The 22,846-nt window shown below is 53.3% G+C and overlaps 6 protein-coding genes across 6 annotated transcripts; 2 read left to right on the top strand and 4 right to left on the bottom strand.

Annotated features, from left to right (window-relative positions):
• Positions 1-262: 262 nt before the first annotated feature.
• On the top strand, positions 263-1,551 carry CC84DRAFT_1114558 (ARF/SAR superfamily). The gene is made up of 5 exons (XM_018175398.1): positions 263-552; positions 609-647; positions 703-786; positions 843-1,166; positions 1,215-1,551. Exons 1-5 carry the CDS (start codon positions 478-480, stop codon positions 1,236-1,238), a joined length of 546 nt encoding a protein of 181 aa, XP_018038601.1. The 5' UTR covers positions 263-477; the 3' UTR covers positions 1,239-1,551.
• A 2,032-nt stretch (positions 1,552-3,583) lies between these two features.
• Positions 3,584-5,165, bottom strand: CC84DRAFT_1087035 (uncharacterized protein; the record flags this gene model as incomplete). Its single annotated transcript, XM_018174183.1, has 2 exons — positions 3,584-5,085; positions 5,138-5,165. The coding sequence occupies 2 exons, from the start codon at positions 5,163-5,165 to the stop codon at positions 3,584-3,586; spliced, it is 1,530 nt and encodes a 509-aa protein (XP_018038600.1).
• Positions 5,166-5,705: 540 nt separating this feature from the next.
• Positions 5,706-8,756, bottom strand: CC84DRAFT_1203664 (uncharacterized protein). The gene is made up of 3 exons (XM_018181845.1): positions 8,068-8,756; positions 7,854-8,004; positions 5,706-7,796 (listed from the first exon to the last, which is right to left on the bottom strand). The coding sequence occupies exons 1-3, from the start codon at positions 8,502-8,504 to the stop codon at positions 6,141-6,143; spliced, it is 2,244 nt and encodes a 747-aa protein (XP_018038599.1). The 5' UTR covers positions 8,505-8,756; the 3' UTR covers positions 5,706-6,140.
• Positions 8,757-10,099: 1,343 nt separating this feature from the next.
• CC84DRAFT_1185155 (uncharacterized protein) lies at positions 10,100-11,811 on the bottom strand (the record flags this gene model as incomplete). Its single annotated transcript, XM_018180789.1, has 3 exons — positions 10,100-10,401; positions 10,471-11,354; positions 11,408-11,811. The coding sequence occupies 3 exons, from the start codon at positions 11,809-11,811 to the stop codon at positions 10,100-10,102; spliced, it is 1,590 nt and encodes a 529-aa protein (XP_018038598.1).
• An 873-nt stretch (positions 11,812-12,684) lies between these two features.
• Positions 12,685-14,345, bottom strand: CC84DRAFT_1214751 (uncharacterized protein; the record flags this gene model as incomplete). Its single annotated transcript, XM_018182667.1, has 4 exons — positions 12,685-12,975; positions 13,024-13,403; positions 13,465-13,835; positions 13,882-14,345. The coding sequence occupies 4 exons, from the start codon at positions 14,343-14,345 to the stop codon at positions 12,685-12,687; spliced, it is 1,506 nt and encodes a 501-aa protein (XP_018038597.1).
• A 3,372-nt stretch (positions 14,346-17,717) lies between these two features.
• On the top strand, positions 17,718-20,946 carry CC84DRAFT_563311 (uncharacterized protein). Its single transcript, XM_018186702.1, has 2 exons — positions 17,718-18,966; positions 19,018-20,946. The coding sequence occupies exons 1-2, from the start codon at positions 17,985-17,987 to the stop codon at positions 20,706-20,708; spliced, it is 2,673 nt and encodes an 890-aa protein (XP_018038596.1). The 5' UTR covers positions 17,718-17,984; the 3' UTR covers positions 20,709-20,946.
• The last annotated feature ends 1,900 nt before the right edge of the window (positions 20,947-22,846 follow it).

Genomic DNA, 22,846 nt, shown 5'->3' with positions numbered 1-22,846 from the left:
GATAGCCCGATTCTGCAATTTCGATGGCAAAGACTTGGGTGCTGGTAGAAAGCCGAGCACCAACGTAAAGCTTTGACGTCGAAAACGCCGTTGTGTGTCGTCGATAACAACCTTGGATTACTCTGGCCCATGTGTCCCCACGGCTGTAGTGGACCCTTCGTGGACCCTTGGTTGTCGTTGTTGGAACCGGGCACCGGAGAAACATGAGCTCCGACAACTTTGGACCCGCGGCCTCGGCGTTTGGCGCGAGACAGCTTCTAGACACGCAGCATTCACTTGAACCCCGCGCACACGACGCCCGAAGTAGCTTTGCTTTTTGACACGACTTTACGACCCTGAACCTGTAATTCATAACGCCCTTATTCGATCCACGACAATCTCCCTACTATCCGCATACCCAGTTCACACGCCCCTGTAGCACCGCAGTGACGCGAGCCGCAACAAAGACGAGACGAATACACGTAACTCTGGGACAATATGGGTGGATACATTTCCAAATTCAGCGCTCTCATCTGGTCCAAGAAGGAGATTCGGATATTGATCCTTGGGCTGGTATGCGACCCTCCTGCACCACAGGCGGCGTAGGCGCTGATTACAAATGGGAATAGGACAACGCGGGGAAGACCACACTGCTGTACAGATTAAAGGTGAGAGACGCTTTCCCAAGGTGTAATCGGGCTCTTGTACTAATACAAGGGCTAGATTGGTGAGGTTGTCACCACGATACCCACGATCGGCTTCAACGTGGAGTCGGTCACATACAAGAACCTCAACTTCAATGTCTGGGTACGCTCCAAGCATTTAAGACCTACCTGACATCCAGCCTTGCTCATTTCGTCCAGGATCTCGGAGGTCAGACCTCGATCCGACCATACTGGCGGTGCTACTACGCCAACACCGCTGCCGTGATCTTCGTCATAGACTCTACCGATATCGACCGTCTCTCGACCGCTTCCGAGGAGCTATCCGCGATGCTCAACGAGGAAGAGCTGCGGGACGCTGCCCTGCTGGTGTTTGCGAACAAGCAAGATCAGCCAGGGGCCAAGGGCGCCGGCGAGATCAGCGAGGCGCTGCGGTTAGGAGAGCTAAAAGACCGGAACTGGAGCATAGTCGCATGCTCGGCTGTTGACGGCCGGGGTGTTGACGAGGGCATGGATTGGCTTGTGGTAGGTGCAGCGACACTCTTGCGGGACACTAGATGCTAACAAACTCAGCAAACGGTGAACCAAGACCAGTAGGCATGCGGTGACATTTGGGCATGGCGTAATTTGGAAGAGGGTATGACTTCGAGTCCCCAGCATGGCGGAGTTCCGGCGTTCGCATAGGCAGCGGTGGGCAGCGTTTGGCACTTGGCCGGAACAATGCAAGTACCACGTATATATCCCCTATATGATCCGAACACTATCAAGCACCCACCATCCTTCATGTATCTCCCTTTGATCTCGTAGGCACCTTGGGCTATTTCTAAGCACGCATAAGCTCTTCCACATGAACGTTATAGGTACTGAAGATGAGGCAAGGAGGCAAGGAACCGGGCATTCGATAATCTCTCGTGGTCTTTTGGAGGGGAGGCTCACAATTGTTAAGCAATTGGAGGATGATCGCGGTGCACCGGAAATGACCCGGTCGGATAGATGCGTGAACACTTGCTGTGTCCCGTGTGTATATGGAGGGACCTATGAGGAGCACGGCGAGTCGTCTAGACCATTCGGTATGATGATCGCGGAAAAAATTAGCAGGGACTAGGGGCGCGGTCTCTGTTGCTGGGCGGAACAGGACGTACCCGAGCGGCTACTCCTCTGTTTCACGCTGAATGAAGTGCCGCAGCATAGTGAAAACATGTTCGATGGTGCGGCGAGCTGTGAAGGCAAGACCGAGCTCGAGCATCTCAAGAAGGCTCGACTTGTACAGACCGCACCTCCCTCGTTCAACCTCACCCGATCGCACAAAATGACTGTTGCGACTGACACCAACAATCTCCGCGAGGCTGTTGCCCGCCTTGAGGCGGAAGCTAGCTCCACCGACGACACTATTCGGCGTCCTGCTACGCTTATATCTCAATGAACAGCTTTACTCGATATACGATCTAATCTGGCGAAGGACCGCAGGCAAATCTAGTCGGACCCGGGTGTCGGCAGGCTTGCTTTGGAATGGGAACAAACTACATCAATTAGTCGAAGCAGAGACGGTCACCTTTCGGCTTCGAAAGCGATGATTGCATGAAGCGCTTTGTCGCAGCGTCTGCGATTCTGGAAGACATGGGTTTCTATTGATAGATACTGCGATCGTCTGCGAAGCAAGCTTGAGATATACAGTGTGTTTTCCAGAACTGAAAATAGTACAAACCGTCGGAACTGTGCATATAGGTAAGAATAATGTCGAAATCCTTACGAAGAATGGCATTCAAGTTCCTTTACTCTTACGTTCATTTTATCTTATATACTTAACAACATGATCTAGACAGCCTTCCACCGTACTCAGCGGGAGGTGTAGATAGGCCAAACGAAAGTCATCCTAGCCACGGAAGAGCAGGACTTGACGGTGCTTAAACATCATCACGACGCTACGACCAAGATCACGTCAATTTCCCGTTTTGCAACCGGCGTCCTGTTGACACGCAAAGCGGCCGTTACCATCCTGTATAAGCCAACGAACCCCGAACAACTCCAGGGAGCGGGACAATACTGGGCTCAAGTCTTGCGTATGGATAAACGTTAGAACAACTATAACAGTGGCGATACCTTCGTCTTGGAAAGAGATACGTAGTCCTCAGTAGTCGCTAATCGACGAGTAGGACACCATAGACTCGGACCCGATCGACCCTGCTGGGCTGTGCATCCAGGTGTGCTTCAGTGAGCTTGATGAATACACAGCCCCCCTAGGATCTCAAGTAGAACTAATCGGATATGGATGAATGGCTCCAGTGGCTCTGCGAACCTTACATTCTCCAGGTTCTCCTCCGACCATGTCTCTAGACGATTAAACTTCGTTTTTGCATAGCCTTCTCCAAATCTCAGCCATTGTTCTGCCCTCAGCTAGATCGAGTACGCCATTAACCACCCGCACGGTCCGTAAGTCAGTGTCAGTTCTTATATTAACACTACCGAAATGATCCAGCTAGACTTGCTAGCGTACACTTCTTTATTCCTGTGCGTCCCGGCGCTGTCCATCGGCTTGTGTATGAGGACGAGGAGGATCAATTAACAAGTCTTTGGTCCTCATCTGCCTATTATGGATTTGAGAAGATACGTAAGACAACGACATTTCAAGAATGGGTTTGGCACCGGCGAAGACAGGAAGTTATGAATGGGCCTGGTCTGGCGCTCTTCGGGAAGAGACAAAGGGGCAAGTCTCGACTCACTCTCGACTCCGCCAGTGGTCCAGTGCAGATGAATTCTTGGGACTGTGCGTATGATTGGAGTTCGTGTTGGAGTAAATGGCGTGCGAGATGTATGCATTTGCGTACAAAAGAAACGGGTTGGTGCCTAGCAGCAATTGAGCTGAAACGTCTTTCCTTGGTTTAGGTTTACCCTTGTATGCTCGCTATAACGCAGATTGTAATTTTGATGACATTTCCCGAACATTACGGCTTCTCGCGACTTAAACCCTCAGGCGGGTCTTCCACCTTCTTCTTCTTCTCCTCGGCACCCAGCTGCGCCGCTTCTTCCGCTTTCGTCAATTCCTCTCCTTCCCTGGGTTCTACCTTCCTCGCAACCTTCTCTTCTACTTTTTGTTCAACCTTCCTCTTCGGCACCTGCTTCTCCAGCTCCCAGCTAATACAATCCACAGCCCTCAACATCGTCCTCGCATCCTCCAAATCCTTGATCCATTTCTCCCGCCTCTCCACATCTTCCTGCGCCTGACTCCTGACTCTGCTCTCAAACACATTGACCTCATTCTTGAACTGCTCTTCCAACTTCTTCAACTCCGCAATGGTAAGACTAGGATCGTGGCTCTCCGTATCAGGCACAGACGGATGGTCCGCGAGCCACGCCTCTCGCGGCGCCTGCGCCTCAAACGCCGCCGTTTGTCGGAGCCAGTGTTCGCCGGCGAAGATGCGGCGGTCGGCCTCGTCCGCGTTCGCGCGGATGCGGTTGTACGCGATGGTCAGAAGCTGCAGCTCGCGGATGCGGGTCTGCTTGTCGGCTTCGTCGGGGTGCTCTGAGTGCACATAGGCGTATTGTTTCTGGGAGAGGTGATAGGCGACGAATTCTGCTTCTCGGAGGAGAGCGTTTTTTTCGCGGACGCAGTCGTCGATTTCGGACTGGATGGAGGCGGCATTTAGTGCCTGGAGGTGCTGGGTCCAGTCTGGCGCGGGGATGTAGTATGCAGCGTTTTCGGGTGCGGCAGGGTCTGTGGTGGTGCTAGTATCTGCTGTGGGAGCGGGAACGGAGGGGAGGCCGAATTTCTCGGGGGTGTCGTAGACTTCGGCGGGGAGGTTGTAGGCGCGGAAGACGCCGTTGTGGCGGATGTAGCCTTGAATGAGAGGATCAAAGTTCTGCATAAGCATCTTGTCCCAGAAGATGTGGTGGAACTCTAACATGCGTCTTCGACGCTGGCGCTCTAGCTCTTCCATTGCTTTTGGGCGCTCGCCGGTGTATTGGAAGTATGCGTGCGATAATAGAACTCCAGTACATGCGCCGATGTTGGTCATGCCTATCATGCGCGTCCACCACGATACGGTTGGTCTCCGCATGAATAGCGTGGGTAGGAAGGCTACAAAGCCCGCTGCTGCTCCGGCCAAACACCCATCTTCGACGGTGTATTGCTCCGTCTTCTCGTATAGCTTAGGCGGCGTGGGGCGTCTAACCTCCTGCGAAACCACAATAGTCGTGAAGCTCTTATGATAATATGCATTGGCAGCTGCGGCCACCCCGATTGCCCATAGCCCCAGTCTCCCCGACGACCTCACGAACAGCACAGTGCCCGAGACCTTCTTGTTCGGCATGACCCGCCGCGTGTACCGCGCAGCGAAGGTCGCATGGCCCGCGGCGGCGACTGTCGAGGAAACGACAGCGTACTGGAGTGTCGCGTTTGCGCCCAGAGGATCCGGCCTCTTCGGGACAATGTAGTGCTGGCCCTCGCCTGCAGTGCCGTCAGTATCGCATGCCCACGCCCCCCGCAAGATCCTACTCACCAGGCGGAATAAACAATCGCAGCACCATGGCGTGGCACGGCTGCTCAGGAACAACCGCAGTGCAGGCGAGCACGCGGTATACACAAGCAGGCACCCGCACCGGTGAAGGGCGCGAGGCTGAGGCAGCGATCTCGGCATGTTGTGCAGGCGCAAGGCTGGCCCATGACAGGCCTACATCCTTCCCTCAGCTGCAGTGTGACACAGTCGGCTGGGCAGGGCGGTGACTGGCATGAAGCCGCATCGCGCAAAGGCTATGCGCCGCGCCGTGAGATTGTGCGGGCCCCGCATGGGGGCCGGAAGGACCATGGATGGACAGTTGGGACATCTGTAGCTGTAGCTTGCCGTCCCGCATGCTGTTGTTCGGATGCGCTATCCGGATGGGCCGCGCCGGGGTCGCGCTATCTCGCCACGTGATGCGCAGCAACCTGTAGACCGAGGCCCTCAGCGTACAGCGTACACGTACCCGGAAGCGTAGAGTAGGTCTGGTGTAGGTCTATCTGGGGCCAAATGGGAGCTACCCAGCTGGACACACTTCGAGAGTTTAGTCACGGTCTGAACGACAAAGATAGCTTCTACGATTGCATTGCGTTCGGGCATTGTGCTACTCCCACGCTCACACCCTCCCAGTTTCCCAGCCCGAGCAAACCATTCTAAGGCTAGAGCATACATCCGACAGGTATTAGGTATACAACACGCCAAGTCCAGGTATTCCGAAAACCGCCCCAAGCGAGAGAATACCTTAACACCGCGCTAGCCCGGGTCCCAAAAAATAACAGTAGATTGAGCAAAAGCAAAATTGACAAAAGAAATATGACGTGTGAGGGAATGTCCAAAACAGAGTTGGAAATGTCATCAGAACACCGACCCACTATTAAAACTTTTCGTGGAAACGCAAAAGGCCAGCCTTAAAATCGGAATTGGAATCGTCCGAATGATCAGACACGAGCTCGGGTGTGGAATCGTCCCGATGGTCATTCATAGTAGCGTGGGCCACACCGTAATGCTATCGCTTGTTGTGCATAAGTATGCGCATGTCTTCAGTCCGAAGGAACTCGAATATCCCCTCGTTGAGTCGGTCTAACCCGTCCTTGAACAGATTTTCGGTCCCTGCTGTATTCGTCATGATTGTGAATGTGCGACAAAGGACGTCTTCAGTGCTCAATCCCACAGCGTTACTCATGCTCTTCCATTTAAGCCGCATCATCCTCAGGTCGTTCAACGCTAGAAGTCGCTCTACCATCTCTGTAGCTGGCACAGCCGGCGAGTACGCAAACGTGTGACGGAGTTGCTGTATCTTTCGACGTTCAGTAATCCACGTTAATAATATCCTTGAATGGAGATCGTAGAGCTGGCCTGTTTCTTTGCGGTAGTGCGCGGTGCCAAGATGCCAAAGAGATTCAATCTTGTGCAAAAGTACGCTTTCATCTGGTGGGGATGTTACCCTAGGGAACAAATACTGCATGAGAGAGCCCAGAACTTCGCACTGGAGGAGACCAAGATCCAATTCTGCATGCGCCTGAGGAGGCACTTGAGCGGCGTCCTGAGGGTGGCTCCTTAATATGGGCGCAGCTTGGGGCGCATAGGCAGTGGGAACTGCTGGCACCGGCGCAACATTGACAAGGTGGGAAACACGAGTAGCGGGTACAGGCTGGATATACTGTGGTGGACCTTGTGATGTGGGTCCAGTGACGTTCTGAGCCATGGGTGCACCGCTCGGACGAGGAGATTGATGCGGATGAGTCGACGGAGCTGGAGCTGGTTGCGCTTGGTGCATCGGTTGAGATGTTATTGATGGCGCGATCGGAGTGCTGGACCTGCTTGATCGCTGCTGAGTAAGACTCGTACGATGATGGTGGTGGTGCATGATGGGTGTGTTCGACCGGCTCGTCGGTTGAGGTTGCGCCTGAATCGTGTGTTGCGATGGAATCGGAGGAGGCTGCACGTGTTGCACGGTAGGCGAATTCCGAGCACTGACTCCATTGCCGACAACTGGCGAGTGTATCGCTTGGAACGGGGGAGCTGATGTGGACGCAGTTACGAGAAGTGGCGCCTTTGGTGGGGTAGACGCTTTTGGCGCCATTGGTCCTCCGTGAAATGGGCTGGAATCGTAAGGACTGGAGTAATTGCGCCCATTTGTTGGCGGCGCAGGGGCAACTGGTTTCTGTGATGGCGATACCCTGACTGGAGGGGACGCATTAACAGACGTAAAGCTACCGGTGTTGACTGCGGTGAACCCATTGGCTGGCGGGGTGGGATTGGGCGTCCTCGCTGTACCGTTCAGATCATTACTCGACAACGTGGTCAGCTGCGGTCTAGTAGAATCGGACGGTGTGGCGCCGTTGGTCGGTAAGTGCCCATTTGAGTGGCTGTGAGGGAGGCTTGGCACGGGTGGGACGTTTTGAGAGTTGTCTGAGACAGACCCATCAGCAACAAAGGAAATAATAGATTTACGCGGACTGTTCCGCGAGCTGGGCATCGTGTGGCTCTGGTAGCGCTTTGCAGCAGGCGTAGAGTCTATCTCGTCACCATCCGAAAGGGACGTAAATGCCGAGCTCTTGCGCTTCTTGCCATTGATGGGTTTGACAGCGAACTCGGCTCCGGCAGTCGTGGGGCCATCTGCTGTAGACGGCGTGCGCGACTGCGGGGTGTCATTCGGGGACTGATGGAATGTTAGAATGCTTGGACATGATGAGTCAGGGCAAGGGGAAGTGGCTACCAGCTGGGCCTTGTTTGGGCTCATGGGGTCGTCGACCTCCATGTCAGCAACCGTGTCGTAGTCATTGGCACTCGACGGCCGCTTGAGCTTCATATTTCTGATGTAGTAGCATGCCTTGATGATGATCCATCGATGCAGATGTATCTTGAGTCTAGGAGAGTCAGTTCATGCAACGGTCACGTGCCGTCGGGTGCGTGTGCATGACGGATCTTACATTTCTTTGTCGTCAGGGTCCTCGATGAAGAGATGGCGGGGATACGTCTTCTTGGCCGGGTCCGGGGTCAGGAGGCAGGTGCGGTCGGTGTTGCGGCCCCAGATGGCGGTGCCAAAGGTCTGCAGCAGGTCCTCGAGCTCGCGGTGCAGGCTGTTGGGGTCGGCGGCAAAGTCCAGCAGTGCGTCGCGCTCCTTGGGCAGCTCCTTGGACAGGCGGGTGACCTCGCCGGACAGCTTGCGGTACTCTGGGTTGTCGAACTTGGGGATGCCGCGGTTGGTGGTGCTGCTGCTGGCAGACAGGCCGAGGCCCAAGCACTCGGTGACCTCGCGGATGGTTGGATTGTGGGAGCTAAAGACGGAGATCCAGCGCGGGCGGTCCCAGCGCGCGACGCCCGCGTCGTCCATGTGGGAGGGGGAGTTGCGGGAGCTCTGGCTCATGGCGGCATGTGCATGGGAAGGAGTGAATGTGCAGGCGGCGCGCGTGAGCGTGGGCGGCGACAGAGGGGATACACGACGCGAGGGCCTTTGTGGTTTGTTGGGGCAGTATCGACAATCACGGTAGGCGTGTGGACTAGAGGCCAGCGAGCTCGAAAGGGGTGCGACGTAGAGGCCGCTAGCGTCACATACACTGCCGGGCGAAAAGTCAGCCAGTGCAGAAAAAGTTTGAGCAGAACAGGTCGCTGAGATGTCGCCGGTGCCTCTGGCCCGATGCGGATCTGCAGCGTATGAAGCGGCGCTTGTGGCCGCACCAGAAAGTATCCGACACCTGGCTGACTCGCGCCTCTACAGTGTAGGCGGCCCATTGGCTCCCTGGCCTCCCTTGCTTATTCCATGTACGACGGGAGAGATTATACCCTCGTTATGCCACCCTTTGCATGCACTCGAGCCTGTACACTATCCCCCCAGGGCCAAAATACCCGACGCCTACACTGGCCGTCCAATGCGACGCCCTCGCCATCTACTGCCGCCCCGTCAGCCGTCGCAGCCCAGTAGCCGGTTCCGGGAAAACACCATCTATGACGACGCGCCTACCGAGTAGGCCCTGTAGGATCCGCGCCTTACACTGTCAGTGATAACACCAGCGCGACACTGCAAACGTAAGTTTTATTGCCTGTCGCACGGGTCCGCCCACGCCTTCCCATAGTGGAGTATCGATTCTTGCATGCGAGGTGGCACAGTCTTACACACGCCCGCGTCGATGTAACCCCGGGCCACTGTACCTGCGATACATTGCGCCCGTACCTCGCCGCCTCGTGCGTGCATAACAGCCGCCCAGGCCGACTACTCCTGCGACCCACGCCCCATGAACGTGAACCATCCCATCCGAGGCAGTGACATCTTCTCGCACGCTCGCACCGCTTGAAACGCCGCACCGACTAGCCCGGCCGAGTCAGAGATTGCCCTCCCTGCACCCCCAGATGCTATACCCAACTAGCACCGTCTCAACGCGAGATACGGCGCTAGAGCGACGCCCGTTTGGCCACGCAATAATAGAAATTGCCCTCGGGACGACTGCCTCGTGGGACCGATATACGATTATTGCTGCGGCACCCTCGCCGTATACGTGCGTACACCGACAGGGGCATCTGGTAGCGGAAAATCCCTCGGTTCGCTCCCGCGAGCGCATCCTCCCAACTATTGCCTGTTTTGTGCAGACGAGCGCACCAGTAGCACCAGAGAGCGAGGCCTTGGCTGCTGCATTCCATCTACCTCTACATTGCTGCAAGTCCATGTGTACACCTCGCACCTCGCGCCTCGCCCAACCGGGCAAATGATTATCTGATTAAGCTCCCCGGTACGGCCGGCGATCGCAAAAAAAAGGTTCACTCATCCAAGGCGTCCAAACCTAAACGAGCTCCGAACGTCATCACAATCGACCCTGCAATAAGATTTTCACAACTACCCTGCCTAACCCCAAACGCCCCTGCGCGCTACACCTGCTCGACCTCGCAACGCACTAGGCCAAGACTACCGTTCGAGTAACAATTCGCCGAAAAGATAAAGACGCCACCTCCCCGACTAGGGGGCATACTCTACGAGAAATAGTACACCGTGTCGCCTTCCTGCTCCTTCTCGTAATTCTCCAGAGCATTGGCCAGCCATTGCATAAGCCCAACAAATTCCACGCTCTTCCACTGCAGCTCCACCGCGTACTTGTTCCCTGCCAATACCACCAAGGCTTGTCGCAGCAGCTCGTCGTGGTCCGCTCCCGCCCCGGCCACCTGCGCGATGTCCTCGAAGCTGCGGATGATCTCGCGAGTCGCGCCCATCAGCGTGCGGTGCTGCTCAATGCGGCGCTCGATCTCGGGTGCTGTAGTACCTTCCTCGCCCCATCCTAAGTCATCATTAGTATAAGCGCATAAAAATTAAGCGATGTCGGATAAGGTAATAGCCAGGTACGTACGAGTGCCAGCGCGCTGAAGGTCGGCCAAATGCCGTTTTAGCTCGATCCAGGTAAGGAACGCGCGTTCTCGCGCGATAAACGCGGGTACGTTTTCGAGCATGCGATTGTAATCTGACCGCACGCCATCTCTCCACGTCGTTTCAAGGCGCCGGAGCAGTGCCTCTTCTTCCCACTCTACCTCGGTCTTCTCTTGGTACATGTAATCGCGTAGAGCATACAGCGTCTCCACGTCGAGACCCGGGTACGGCACCGCGTTGCGTTGCGCATCTGGGGGCACGGCCGGAACAGCACAATGCCCGTTTGTGGCAGTAGCTTGCGGTGTAAGATCTGACACAAGTTGAGAAATCTCGGCGCCTAGTTGACGGATGCCTGCAACGGACACCCCTGCTACTGGCGTTGCCTGGGATGACATGCTGCCATTGCGCGATCCGTGGATGCCCACTTCGGCAAGACGATTCCAAACCCCATCCACCACGTTTTGTGCTTGCGAAGGGTGCGACGAGTGTACGTTCACCGGCGCAAAATGGCCACCGCCTAGCTGGCCTTGCGCTGGGCCTATTGGACTCTGACTCGACTCTGGCGGGGTGCTGACGGCCACTGATATCGGACTGCCTCGCGACGTAGTTTCCGCCTTGTAGAGTTGCACATGCCGAGGGTGCTCTGCAACTGGTACGGGAGGAATATTCGTATTCAAGGGTGCTGGTACACCTGAGTTTGGTGCCAAGGGGACGAAAGCTGAGCTTACGCCCTCTTGTGGGACTTCCATCTCGATTCTGGCTCTTTTGTTTTCCTCTTTCTTTTTCCGTTCCCGATCCAGTCTATCGCGGGCCAGGATGACATTGATAGCTTTCATTCCAAGCCACCAATGTAGTAATATCCGTATTCTGTTGCTTGTCAGTCAAACTAAAATGTAAACCCATAACGCGACCAAACTTACTGTTCACGGTCTTCTTCATTTTCGAAATAGAGATCTCTAGGATATAGCTCTTCTTCAACTCCGGGTTCACCAACGCTGATTAGGTGTTCCCTATCGCCCACTCTTCCCCATATCGCAGAGCCATGCTTTTGCAACAAGCCCTCTACCTGCTCGTTCAGGCTCTTCTCAGCAGATAAGAATTTTACTAGATCATCTGACTCTTTTGGAACTGTCGCAACGATGTCACCCATGTCCGTGACCAGGTCGCGCACCAACGCGCTCTCAAAATTTGTTTTGCCACGTTTGTTCTGACTCCATTTCGCGCGCAGCCCCAAGCGCTCGATCAATTCGTGCATGCGCAATTTCGATCTGTTCTTCATGATGTCCAGCCAGTCCTTGGACGTGGCGTAGCCGATTGAGCCCATGGTGTTGGTCGCTATAGAGTTGTCGCAGCAACGTAGACTATCGGGTACAGTGTACGTTGAGAAATTTGTGGGGGGGGGGGGAAACAACGACAGGGTAGAGCATTCAACGGTATTTCGCCCGGTACTGATTACCATTCGCCGCTAAGGAATGGCAAACGTTACCATTGCCCGACTCGTGGGGTATCTTCTGAGGAATGAACAGTGCGCGATTGGTGTCACGGCCATAGCCCTCGACGGCGCTTTATTTTTGATGGGGTCAACCTGCTTGGTGTTGAGAAAAGAAGGAAGTCAGGAGAAGCCATCCCAGGATGGCGCGTTCGGTAACATCTTAGTAGCCCGCCAAGAGAATAGTGCAGATCTTTGTACCACGGCGAACAAAACATCTGTCAAAATCTGTCGCAGCACACGAGGAGGTTGGATTGGCTGATCACTCTCAGTCCATTGCGCGATGCAAAACACGATCGTCAGCCAGTACCCACTCCCAACCGTGTCAGCTGCGTCTCAGCATCATCAAAGCTGGAGCACGCGTGTCGTAGACATTTGAGAATTTCATCCAGCCACTAGTTTACACAAACTTTTCATCTCGCCACAACGCATCCCAACTCCCGCGCCCGCCATAGTTTCCTTACATTTTTGCACGAATGCCTCCACACCCTTATGCAAACAATGATACGCTCACCAGTAGCCCAACCCGGATTTTCTCCGACAACCCTACAGTGTAATCAAGCCTAGAGTCGCTACATTGAACCGGCGCACACCTGCGCCATACTCCTTAGCCGCTTCTATGCAATCGACAGCTCATTTCGGGAGAGAATCAGATATGTGCATGCATTCGTCTCGGATCGCGTCTGCAACCCATTAGGTGCACTTCGCCTACAACCAAAAGTCCATTTTCCAAGAGGACAGCAACTTGTTGTGGGCAACGATGTGATTCGGAAGGCTTTGTTCAAGCATCGGGCTCTCGGCCATCGCTGCGAAGACCCGCGCCAACGAACTGGCAGTACTCAAGGTCTTCTCGTCTTTTCCGTCGTGGATGCCCAAGGCGATTTGACCGCATTTCAGAAGTGTTTGGTGGATTCTGCGACACTTCTCTCCCCCACCGAACATGTTGTTCCATTGTCCCACCGTGAAGCGCGGCGTCGGCTGGCCGCCAAAAGGGTGTATCTGACAAGTTAACAATGGTATATGTCTTTGGAGCAGAGAGAGACTTACCCCAGTGGCCTCAGAGAGCAACCAGCAACCCTCCCTCCAAGAAAGCCAGGCATCCAATGTTCGTAGGTCCTGCTGGAATGAGCCCCCAAGAGATTTGCGGAGCTTGTCTTCATCCTGCCTCCGCAGAGTATGGATGACATTGTCCAAGCGTTTGGATGCCACCAACATCGAATTGGCATCGGGGAGTTTATTGTGGCTTCCATCATCCTCGTGACACAACTCGCTGTAGAGAGATACTGCCATGTCCATTCTCATGCTTCGCTTGACCTCTTCCGATACAGGTCCAACTACCAAGGCTCCATCGCTCCCATTCCTTCCGGCGGTCGAGCTTTCGTCACCTTCAACAGACTGTTCGCTTGCGGAGGAATCGTCGTCGGTCACTATTGCTCGACTGTCAGCTCAAAAGACTTTCGTCCAGCACAACAAGGAGACTATCCGTACCATCGCTGGCACTGAGCCTCGGATATCGTTGAGATGGTCGCCTCCTCTTCGTCGGAGTCCACTCGTTGTCGCTCTCACCAGTTACTTCATAGAGCAGTCTGCCTGCTGCGTCGCGCGCACGCTTCTTCTCCGCGATACGTTTCGAGGTACGGCATAAGACTGCCCGCATCTTATCTGAGGGTAGACGAAAAGTGAATATGTAGCGCGCCACCGATGAGCTCCGCTTCCGTGGTTTCGAAGCTCCCGGGCGCGTGCTCCGCGTGGAGACTGGTCTAGACTCCGCCGCCGACCTTGGTGCCGATGGTCCATGGTAGTTATGATAGACGGCGATGGCTTTCATGAACAGAAGGTGCTCCAGTTGGAGAGTGATGCTGTCTAAATCAACACGCAACTCGAAACATTTGAGACCTGACTTACAACTTTCGGTGACGCTCGTACTGGTAGAAGAGATTGCCCGCCTCGCTTCCGTCCTCTGCAGTCAACAATTGGGACTTAGGGTTTGAACTTAGCTCGCGGTCCTTAAGAGAATCACCCCAGATCTTCTCCCCGTAATTGTCGACCAGGCGCCTAACGTCTTTCGTGTAAGTCTGCTTCTCCCATGCTCTCTTAAGCTCTTGTTGGCTGTGGTTGGGAAGCTTCTTCGCCATGTCGTCAAGCTCACCGTAGAGTTGATTAACGTTTTCGGAGGCAAACACCGGTCGGCCTTTGCCACCTGCATTCTTTTCACGAAAACCTAACGCACGGCGGATATGCTGGTTATAAGGAGCCCAGCCTGGGTTAATCGACTTCTCAAATATGATTTGACGGGTCGCTTTCCCATAGGTGACCGGATCCATCGACCCAGGTGCCCGCACGCGTGAAGATGCGCCCGCCTTGGACATGATTGCAGCGTGTATCAGCGCGCGTTATTCAAGCAGTGTCCTTGTCTGTCAGATAACAAGTCGGATTGAGTGTATTCAAGGTGGTAGTGCAAGAGAAGTGTAATGCAGAGTAAAAGTCGCTGTGTAGCTGTTTGTGTCACTGTGGGGCGGCCGAAGGTCAACAACCCAGCAGGCACCACCGAAGGCAAGAGCGCGCGCACAGACACGAGGCGGCCACGCTGCAAACGAAAGCAACGCCCTCCAGTATGAGACGCGTTTGCCTGAAACTTTGAAAATCGTGCGGTTTGATCGAACGGTAAGACGCAAGCGGGATGCTGCAGGTCACTTTGGTGCACCGGTAGACACAACTTCCGAAATGACGAGCTGTTGCGTTTTCGTTTCTAGATTGGGAGACATCGGCTTAGCAGCGATATACTAAACCTTGTAAGCCTAATTGTATGAAAGTGCTTTTGAGAGACTGGATGAAAGCTATAGTATGAATAGACTTCTAATAGGCAAATATGGTAGCGCTGTCTACGTGCACCATTCCGCGGTTTTCAGTTGGTCGTAGTGTGGTTTGTTTAAATTCTAATGTAACAAACAATAAGAGAATACACAAAATTGTGCTGGGTATCTAGTGCTAGGAAGGGAGGCGGTGGTCAATTGCTACATATCACAGAGAAGATGAAGCATCACGACAGTTGCTGTGGGGAACCCAGAAACATAATTGCATGAAGCTCGCAGAGATACAAACCAGAGAAAAAGCAATGCCCGGTACACTACCACCAAATATGAGTATAGTATATTATTTAGAGGTAGGTAATCTGTGGGCTGACAGTAGTTAGACCTCTGTCAGAGTACTGCATTCAGAATTCACCGATATATAAAGAGGCTGTAGCCTCCAGAGTTAAGCCAGGATCCTCAGTTGTACGTCGATAGTGCCATGCGGGGAGTCCTCCCAAAAGCTGCATTGTGCAAGGAATGACGAAGACGCTCATATCCCTGGTCGTCGTTGGCATCGATTCGCAATGTGAATGACTTTTTGAGCTAACCGGGAGCTTGGTACGTAAGTCGCCACATCATCGTGCTATTAACCTTCTCGGTAACCTGAGGGTCACCCGCGGCCTCTACGATAACCAAGTCTAGGAAATCGGAGAATTTTATACATTCGAGGAGTTTTTGACCAAATTCATATTCGGTATCGTCCATGACGACGTTCCAGACCAGAACTACTCGTTTTGCCTGCTACTTGGTGAGAACTGGACGCACGGTATGATCGTCGTTACTGGGCATTTCCTGTAGGCCGGTTGTGGCGTGCGACACTTCCTGTGAAATCGGTGCCGGAGCATGCGTGCGCACGAGAGTCCCAGTGACATGGCGTTTATTCTATATTGTGTCGGTATCGACAGAGTTGTAAGCTTTGCGCTTCTGCAGAGAGCTGTCGTTGGAGCTGTGAGGTAATAGTAGATCGCCCTCTGAACTGTCCCGATTGGGCGTACCACAATCTATGAACCCACCCGTCGCTGACCTCTCTCGCCCGGACCTTAACTTTGTCTTCGTCATGGGTCTCATGCAGACGGAAGTGACTTTCCGGGGGATTTGTGGGAGACTGGTTGTGATGGTGCAGGAGTAGAGCCGGCAGCTTCTTCCGCAGGTATACCCAATGCCTCGGCCGCTTCGTCTTCGGTACGCACCCAGCTTCTTGTAGCCGGCCTCTTCATGACCTGGATCTCAAGAAGGTGTATCTCAGGGATGCGTAGCCACACGCTCGGCAGATTGCAACTCGAGTGTCATTGCTCGCACCGCCGTCAACCGTAGGAGGAATTGGCTGTGTCATGTTCTTGCAATTGTCTCTAAGCTCCCTGAACGATAGAAGGCCTTAGAATGAGAGGTTATGCTTATTTGGAGCGGTATAGCCAATTTAAACACAGCTTTCGCGAAGACATTTGCGCTTCTTGAATGGCCGTGGGGTCCCTTGGCTCTAAAGATCCTCTGGAGGATTCCTCTCTATCTCTATTGTAGCTAGATAATTCAACATTAATAGTGTTGAGTTGTATTGTGCAGTAACATGACAAAAGAGAATGGAGGAGGCTGTGTAACTTCTGGAGTGGTACCGAGTGCCAGCGTGCGGTTGCTCCCGCGACGTAAGTAAGCATAATGTAGGAAGTGCTTGGATCGGGTAAGTGAGTGAGTGATGTTGTAGAGCAGTCGTTCAGGCTGTCCGAGCTGCGTATGGGGTGGGCGTCGTGTCGCAAAGTCGCATTTGGGTGGGCAGTGACGGGTAGCAAACCAATGTGAGAGATGGACCCTATTCCTGCTATAGCTAAGTTACTACTACAGAAACACTACCGTAGCGTATGCTCAGTAGTTGAGTGTGCGATGAAGCCTCATCGCTTCGACAAGAGCTTCCTCGAAAGCATAACCACTGCTAAAGACACGTGCATTGATGAGTTATTAGACAATGTATTAGAAACAAAAATCATTTCTACATTTATCGATGCAGTAACACGTAGTACCCGCAACAATCATTTGTTAGCGCCTGGCGAGAGAAGATCAACGTGATTGGGTCAAGTCACTATACATGCGTGAATATGCCAATCTAGACGATTCGATAATACAGTACATGATCGGAGCTTCTTTAATTAAGGCTTACATTTCAATCTAGAAAATCGAGATTCGAGAGCAGATGGACTATGTCGCAAGGAGAGAGGCTCAAACAGATGTTGAACACCACATGCAGCTGAAGTGGGCGAGCTCGTCGCCGCCGCACGTGAGCATGTCTAGATTCGTCGAAAAAGTTAGGTTCACGATCTGCGACAACCTTCGGCCGGGCTGACGGCCTACTCCAGCCGTCAGGATCATGCAGCAAGGGCGGATATGAACGCTTAAGCTTTATTGGACGACCTCACGCACGTCTCATGGAGCTAATGACGATTCTTTTTAGAGCCTCAAAGGCTCCTGCGCTGAACACCACCTCAGCACCATCTCCGCCGCCAACATGAGCGTCCAGCCTACCATTGGGCGGTCAGGCGTGCGACATACCGCCCCGAAATCCAGCCCCCAATGCCCCTCCCCGTATTCGCCTGTGGTGCCTCGAACGCGGCTGTGCCTTATTAATAGCACCATGCAACGAGATCGCAGCAGATCCTGGCTGCTGGAATTGCCCTGAAGAAACGCGATTTCACTCTTTCCACGAAATAACTCGACGACGTGTGCACATTGCGCGATTGCGCATCGCTCGCAGTACTCCCTCCCCAGAGTCTGCTGGGACACCCCAACCTTGGCTCGGGCCTATACCTCCCCACAACGAAGACGACGACAGCATCGACAGAAGTGTTTGCGCGGTACGAAGCCTGTGAATTCTCAGTAGTTGGTACCGCGGAGGCATCGAGCAAGCTAACCGGCTGGCTGCTCGTGTTGTGGTCTATTGGCGGCTGGCCGAAGTGTCCATGCGCCGAGGCTGAAGCCAGAGAGCCTCTGAGATAGGCGCCTTTCTAAGCTGGAGTGCCTCCTACGTTTAGGGCTGCTGCGTTCCTATAGCTCCTGTAGAGGAGCAGCGAAGACAGGCGATCATCGTCGCGGATCCTCGACCGGTGCACACGCGCTGCAAACATCCGAATCGGTACCAAAGCGAGCTACACTGGCGCGCGGTAGAGAGCCATGGAGGAGGTTCCGTCACCACTGAAAGTGGGCTCCCCAGTCGCAACAAGGAATGCCTCAGAGGACCGCGTCCCCACGGCTTTGCGCGCTGGGTCGCCTGCAGTCGGTAGCGGAACACCCACGTCACAAGCGCGACCAGGTCTAACGCGACAGAATACGTCTGGGTCCGACCGCCTATCCCAGCTCTTCCCCTCCCGACCAGCATCGATCGCGTCAGTTAGCCCTCTCGAATCGCCCTCATTATCGCGCCGCACATCGTATCCATCGCCTCTGATACCCGCCGCAGAGCCGTCGTACCGTATACCTCGCGCTCCAGCGCCGCCGTCTTTCTCTGACGATACTTCGTACAGCCCTTCGCCTGATGCAGTCAGCCCGACTGGGTCGCAGTCTACACTGCAAAGCAGGAGCGGCACCAACAGGCTCTTGAACCGGCTCGCTTCGCTTCGTAGCGCTAGATCAAGAGGGGGAAACTACAACAGGCTGGAAGATGAGGAGTCTGGCAGGAGGAGGCTGCAAGAAGTTGAAGAGGTGGACGAGCCATTAGGCTATGATTTGAGCGGTTTGGATGGCGGAGTGCCAATGCAACAGTTCGGGCAGCCTAAGAAGATGCTAAGCGCGGCCGACGCAATGGAAGCGGAGCGCGACCTCCACGAAGCTGGTTATGCCGCCGAGTTCGAGAGGTTAGAAGCGCAACTTGGGGCGGGCATGGCGACCGTCACAGAAGTGCCTTTCACACACGCTACACCGTCTGGAGACGATACAGCACGTGGGCATAGGAGAGGATTGTCCGATGCGAACATCATTGATGTTGTCGCAAAGGATGCGCAAGAGGAGGCTGAGAAGACCGGTGGCATTGTAGCGGTCGCAGAGATTCCTGTTGATATCAGCGATATGGCGGGGCACGGGACTGACTTTGACAGCCGCGCTTCACTCGTTTTCGAGCGTGGTAACAATAACGAATCGAGTTACTTCTTTCCTTCGGGTAAGCACCAAGTTAAGCATCGCGAGATTTCATAGGCTGACCGTGGTTTAGACCCTAATATGCCTTCGTGGCGACCCTTTTCAATGGGTTGGCCATTCCTGACGTTCCTCGTTGTCGTTGCACTTGCACTCGCAGGATTGCAAGAGTTCCTTTGTCAGCTGTCCCAGAGAGCGGCCGAATTCGAACCTGGTGACCAACACGAAGGTGGTTTAGTCAAATTCAAGAACGCCAAAGACTTGACTGTTCTCCAATACTTCACCTGGAAATATGCACCTATACTATTTTTTGTCATCTATGGAATCTTATGGCAAATCGTCGATTACGAGGTCAAACGTCTTGAGCCATACTACCAACTCTCAAAGAAGGATGGATCCGCAGCGAGCGAATCGTTGAATATGGACTATCTGACTTTCATGAGCTGGTTAGTGCCATTACGCGCATTACGGCACAAGCAATATGCGGTCATTTACGTGTCCATGGCCACGCTCCTAGCTAGTAGCTTGGTTCCTATCCTTCAATCGGCATCCGTGGAAATGTATCCCGACGAAGACGAACGCGACGTAAAAGACTGGAAAGCTGTACGCATTCAGCCCGTGTGGTCAAGATTCGTTACGATATGTCTGGTCATTGTTGCGATCCTCGGCATGTTTCTCATGAAGGAGATGCGAAGAAAGAGCGGCCTACTCTCTAATCCTCAAGGGATCGCTGGTGTCGCGGCCATGGCTACAAGAAGTCATATTCTAGCGGACTTTCATGGGTTGGATACGGCGCCACTCGAGAAGATCCACAAACAACTTCGCCACCGGCGTTATATCCTTCACAAGAGCTCGCTATGGCAGGGCGCATATATCCGCAATGTTAAAGAAAAAATTCCGGATACTGGCTCTGATCCACGGCCCCTGATGCTGCGTCTCAAAGCTGGCATACCCTACATTTGCTACCTGATCTCCTTTGCCGTCATCCTGCCCGTCTTTCTCTTCGTCGAAGGCGCTCAAATAGTCACGAAGAAGCTTCCCTTCCTTTTAACAACGCTAGCCACTGTTGTCAAACTCCTCTGGAATACCATGAACGGAGACATTCGCACCGTTGAACCCTACCACATCCTTGCACAGCGCAGAGCCCCGGCCAAAACCCTAACCCTCGACTACACCGGCACGAATCCCATCATTCTCCCATTCAAGGCCCTGGTCAATCGACATTACATCGTATGCCTAGTCGGCGTCGGCTCCATCCTCGCCGAAGTGCTCACAGTCTGCGTCTCCTCGTTCTCTGTTGATGGCAAAAAGTTTATACCAGGGCACAGCGGCAATGACAGCAACGATGGGGATGACGCCCACGACCGCGCCAACACAGACCAAACCTTCCGCTCCTTCTGGTCCTCCTTCGTTCTCTCCATCGGCATCATCTTCTTCCTCGTCGGCGTCGCCTGCGTCGTGTACGTGCACCGCTCTCACAAGTTCATGCCGCGGCAGGTAGGCACCATGGCGTCGGTCCTCGCTTTCATCCATCAGAGCAAGATGCTCGTCAACTTCGTTGATACGGAGAAGTTTGATAGCAAGCAGATGACGCTGCATCTGGAAAAGTCGGGGAAGACGTATGCGCTGGGATGGTTTCAAGGAAGGGATGGCGACGATCACTGTGGAATTGATGAGGAGCCGATACTGGCGCCGTATAATTATGGGGTTGATTGGACAAAAGCGAGGGTGCAGGGGCATACGATTGGGACGTGGGAGCATTATTGATGAGGCGGACCCGTATTTCATTTCTGGTCAGGCATCGTGCCGGGTTACATGGTTCACTTGAGATTGGGCTGGAAGTTCAATATGATCGCTAGAGCTCTAGGTAGAGACTCTTTGGAAGCGCAATGCTTATGGGCCAGAATGAAGCTTTATGAAAATAACATGTCACATACTCGCTATACGCTCTTTGCGGTCAACAGGATTGATCAACAGCACGACAGCTCTGAACGAGCAGATCTACTATAACTGCCAGAGAGACAACGGTAATGTTGGAACTATGCCTCATCAGCTAAGAAGAAGGATGTTGTGAATAAGATGGGCTGTGCAAAAGATAGCAATGGACAATAACACCACCAGCGAGATAGCCATGTATAACTGCTGAGTATATGTTTTGTACACGGGTTGGCTGTGAAGGTCAGCGAATTGATTGTTAAATTGAATCAGGGAAAGATGTGTAATTTGTACACTGGATTTAATACTATTTGCGCAAAGTAATTGGTAAAGAATAATAAGAGAACAGGTAGTAGGACACAGTCTGAATGGGTCCAGCAATAGGTACAGAACTAGGTAACGGAGTAATATGTAATGGGTAGGGGCGCCAAAAATTGTTCTCGCCACCATCGTTCAACTCGCTCCGCCAGGGTTTCATCCAACCCCATCATCTTCCACAACTTCCTCATCCATCTATATCGTCCCTTGTCTTATCCATCAACGTATTATCTTTAAAATAGCCAGTAGTAACAGATCCAGAACTGTAAGTCTTTTCTAATATATCCAACCAACTTTAAATCTTATAGGCTTTGACAATCAGCAGCAGTCACGAACTCAAGATTGATAATGCCACCATTGCTAAAATTTCAAGATCAGGACATCAAAACAAAGCGTGCTTTCAATTCGAACGAGATGAAAACAAGGAGACTGGAGTCGTAAATTATCCCTTTGAAACACATTTGTCAGGGTTGCTATCAGAGAACACGGGCTCAACGATTTGCATACAACCCCTCAGTACGAGTACCTTTTTATCCTCGCCATCTTTTCGTCAAGTATATCCGATGATTGCGATCGCACCCGCTTCTTTGTACCGCGACTCTCAGGGACCATCTCATCTGGCGCAATCTCCTCCTCGTCTACCGCCGAGCCTCCGCCCCGTGCAAATGCGTCTTTGAAGTTCCATCCATTGAACCACATGTCTCGACGCTTGTTGTAAAAATCTGCCTCAACATGATATTCGGCAACACTCCTGCAAGCCTTCCTACAATCCTTCCTACGACTCTCCACGAATTCATTCCAGTAGAGCGATTGCTGCGGTGGAACCTGTCCATGAGCGAGACCGGATGTTTCGACTGCTTTGATGAAGTCCAGACGCTCGGGCATATCGATGTGGCCGAAGTACGCGTTCCGGCTCCGGAGTCCGGTCAAGAGCTCCTCCAACTCCTTGCGTCGTCGACGAGTTTTATGAGTATACCTTTGTACATCCACTGGGTGGAATAGCAACATTCGTGCACGGCACAGCTGGACCATCTTCTCGGCAGCGTCGACGCCTTCTTGCAGATCTTGCAACTTCTTGTGAAGGTAGTAGAGGTGATTGATGGACAATTGATTGAGAGCGATAGGACGTGGGAATCCGGCATCCGGCATCGCGTCAGCGTGCGCTGGGCGGAACGTCCTACAGGAATGGTGCAGACAGGAAGTTCGACATTCTGCCTGCTGTGCCGTTTCAAAGGCTAGCAAGGAAACCGGAACTGAGGACAGAACCGAAGACGACACAGAAGAGAGTGCTGAAGACGCAACTGATGACTGCCTCAGACAGCCATCTTCTCCATGCGACGAGCAGGGCTGGCGCGGTGCGACCTTTTTGGCCCGAGCGGCGCTTTCGAGAAAGTCCTGATTTGTGAAGGGCATCGTTATCTTGGCCGGGTCGGGGTTCAGTAAGATATACAGGCACTGTTTTCTGCGTTTCTCGGCCACAGGAACATTTTAAGGCGTCGAGGTCTCAGTGACATTGTTCTTGGTGAATGTTATTTTCACTGTCTCTCAATACCCACGTGCGCAAACAATGCCTCTCGGCCTGTGCCAGCCATGAACTGAAAACTCCCCTTTTTCTCAGAGTAATTGATATACGTAAATGCGGGAGTACCTGA

The sequence above is a fragment of the Paraphaeosphaeria sporulosa genome (genome assembly GCF_001642045.1).
Source record: "Paraphaeosphaeria sporulosa strain AP3s5-JAC2a unplaced genomic scaffold CC84scaffold_3, whole genome shotgun sequence".
Taxonomy (NCBI): domain Eukaryota; kingdom Fungi; phylum Ascomycota; class Dothideomycetes; order Pleosporales; family Didymosphaeriaceae; genus Paraphaeosphaeria; species Paraphaeosphaeria sporulosa.
The sequence above is the reverse complement of the archived record's forward strand: the minus strand, read 5'-3'. Positions and strand labels throughout refer to the sequence as shown.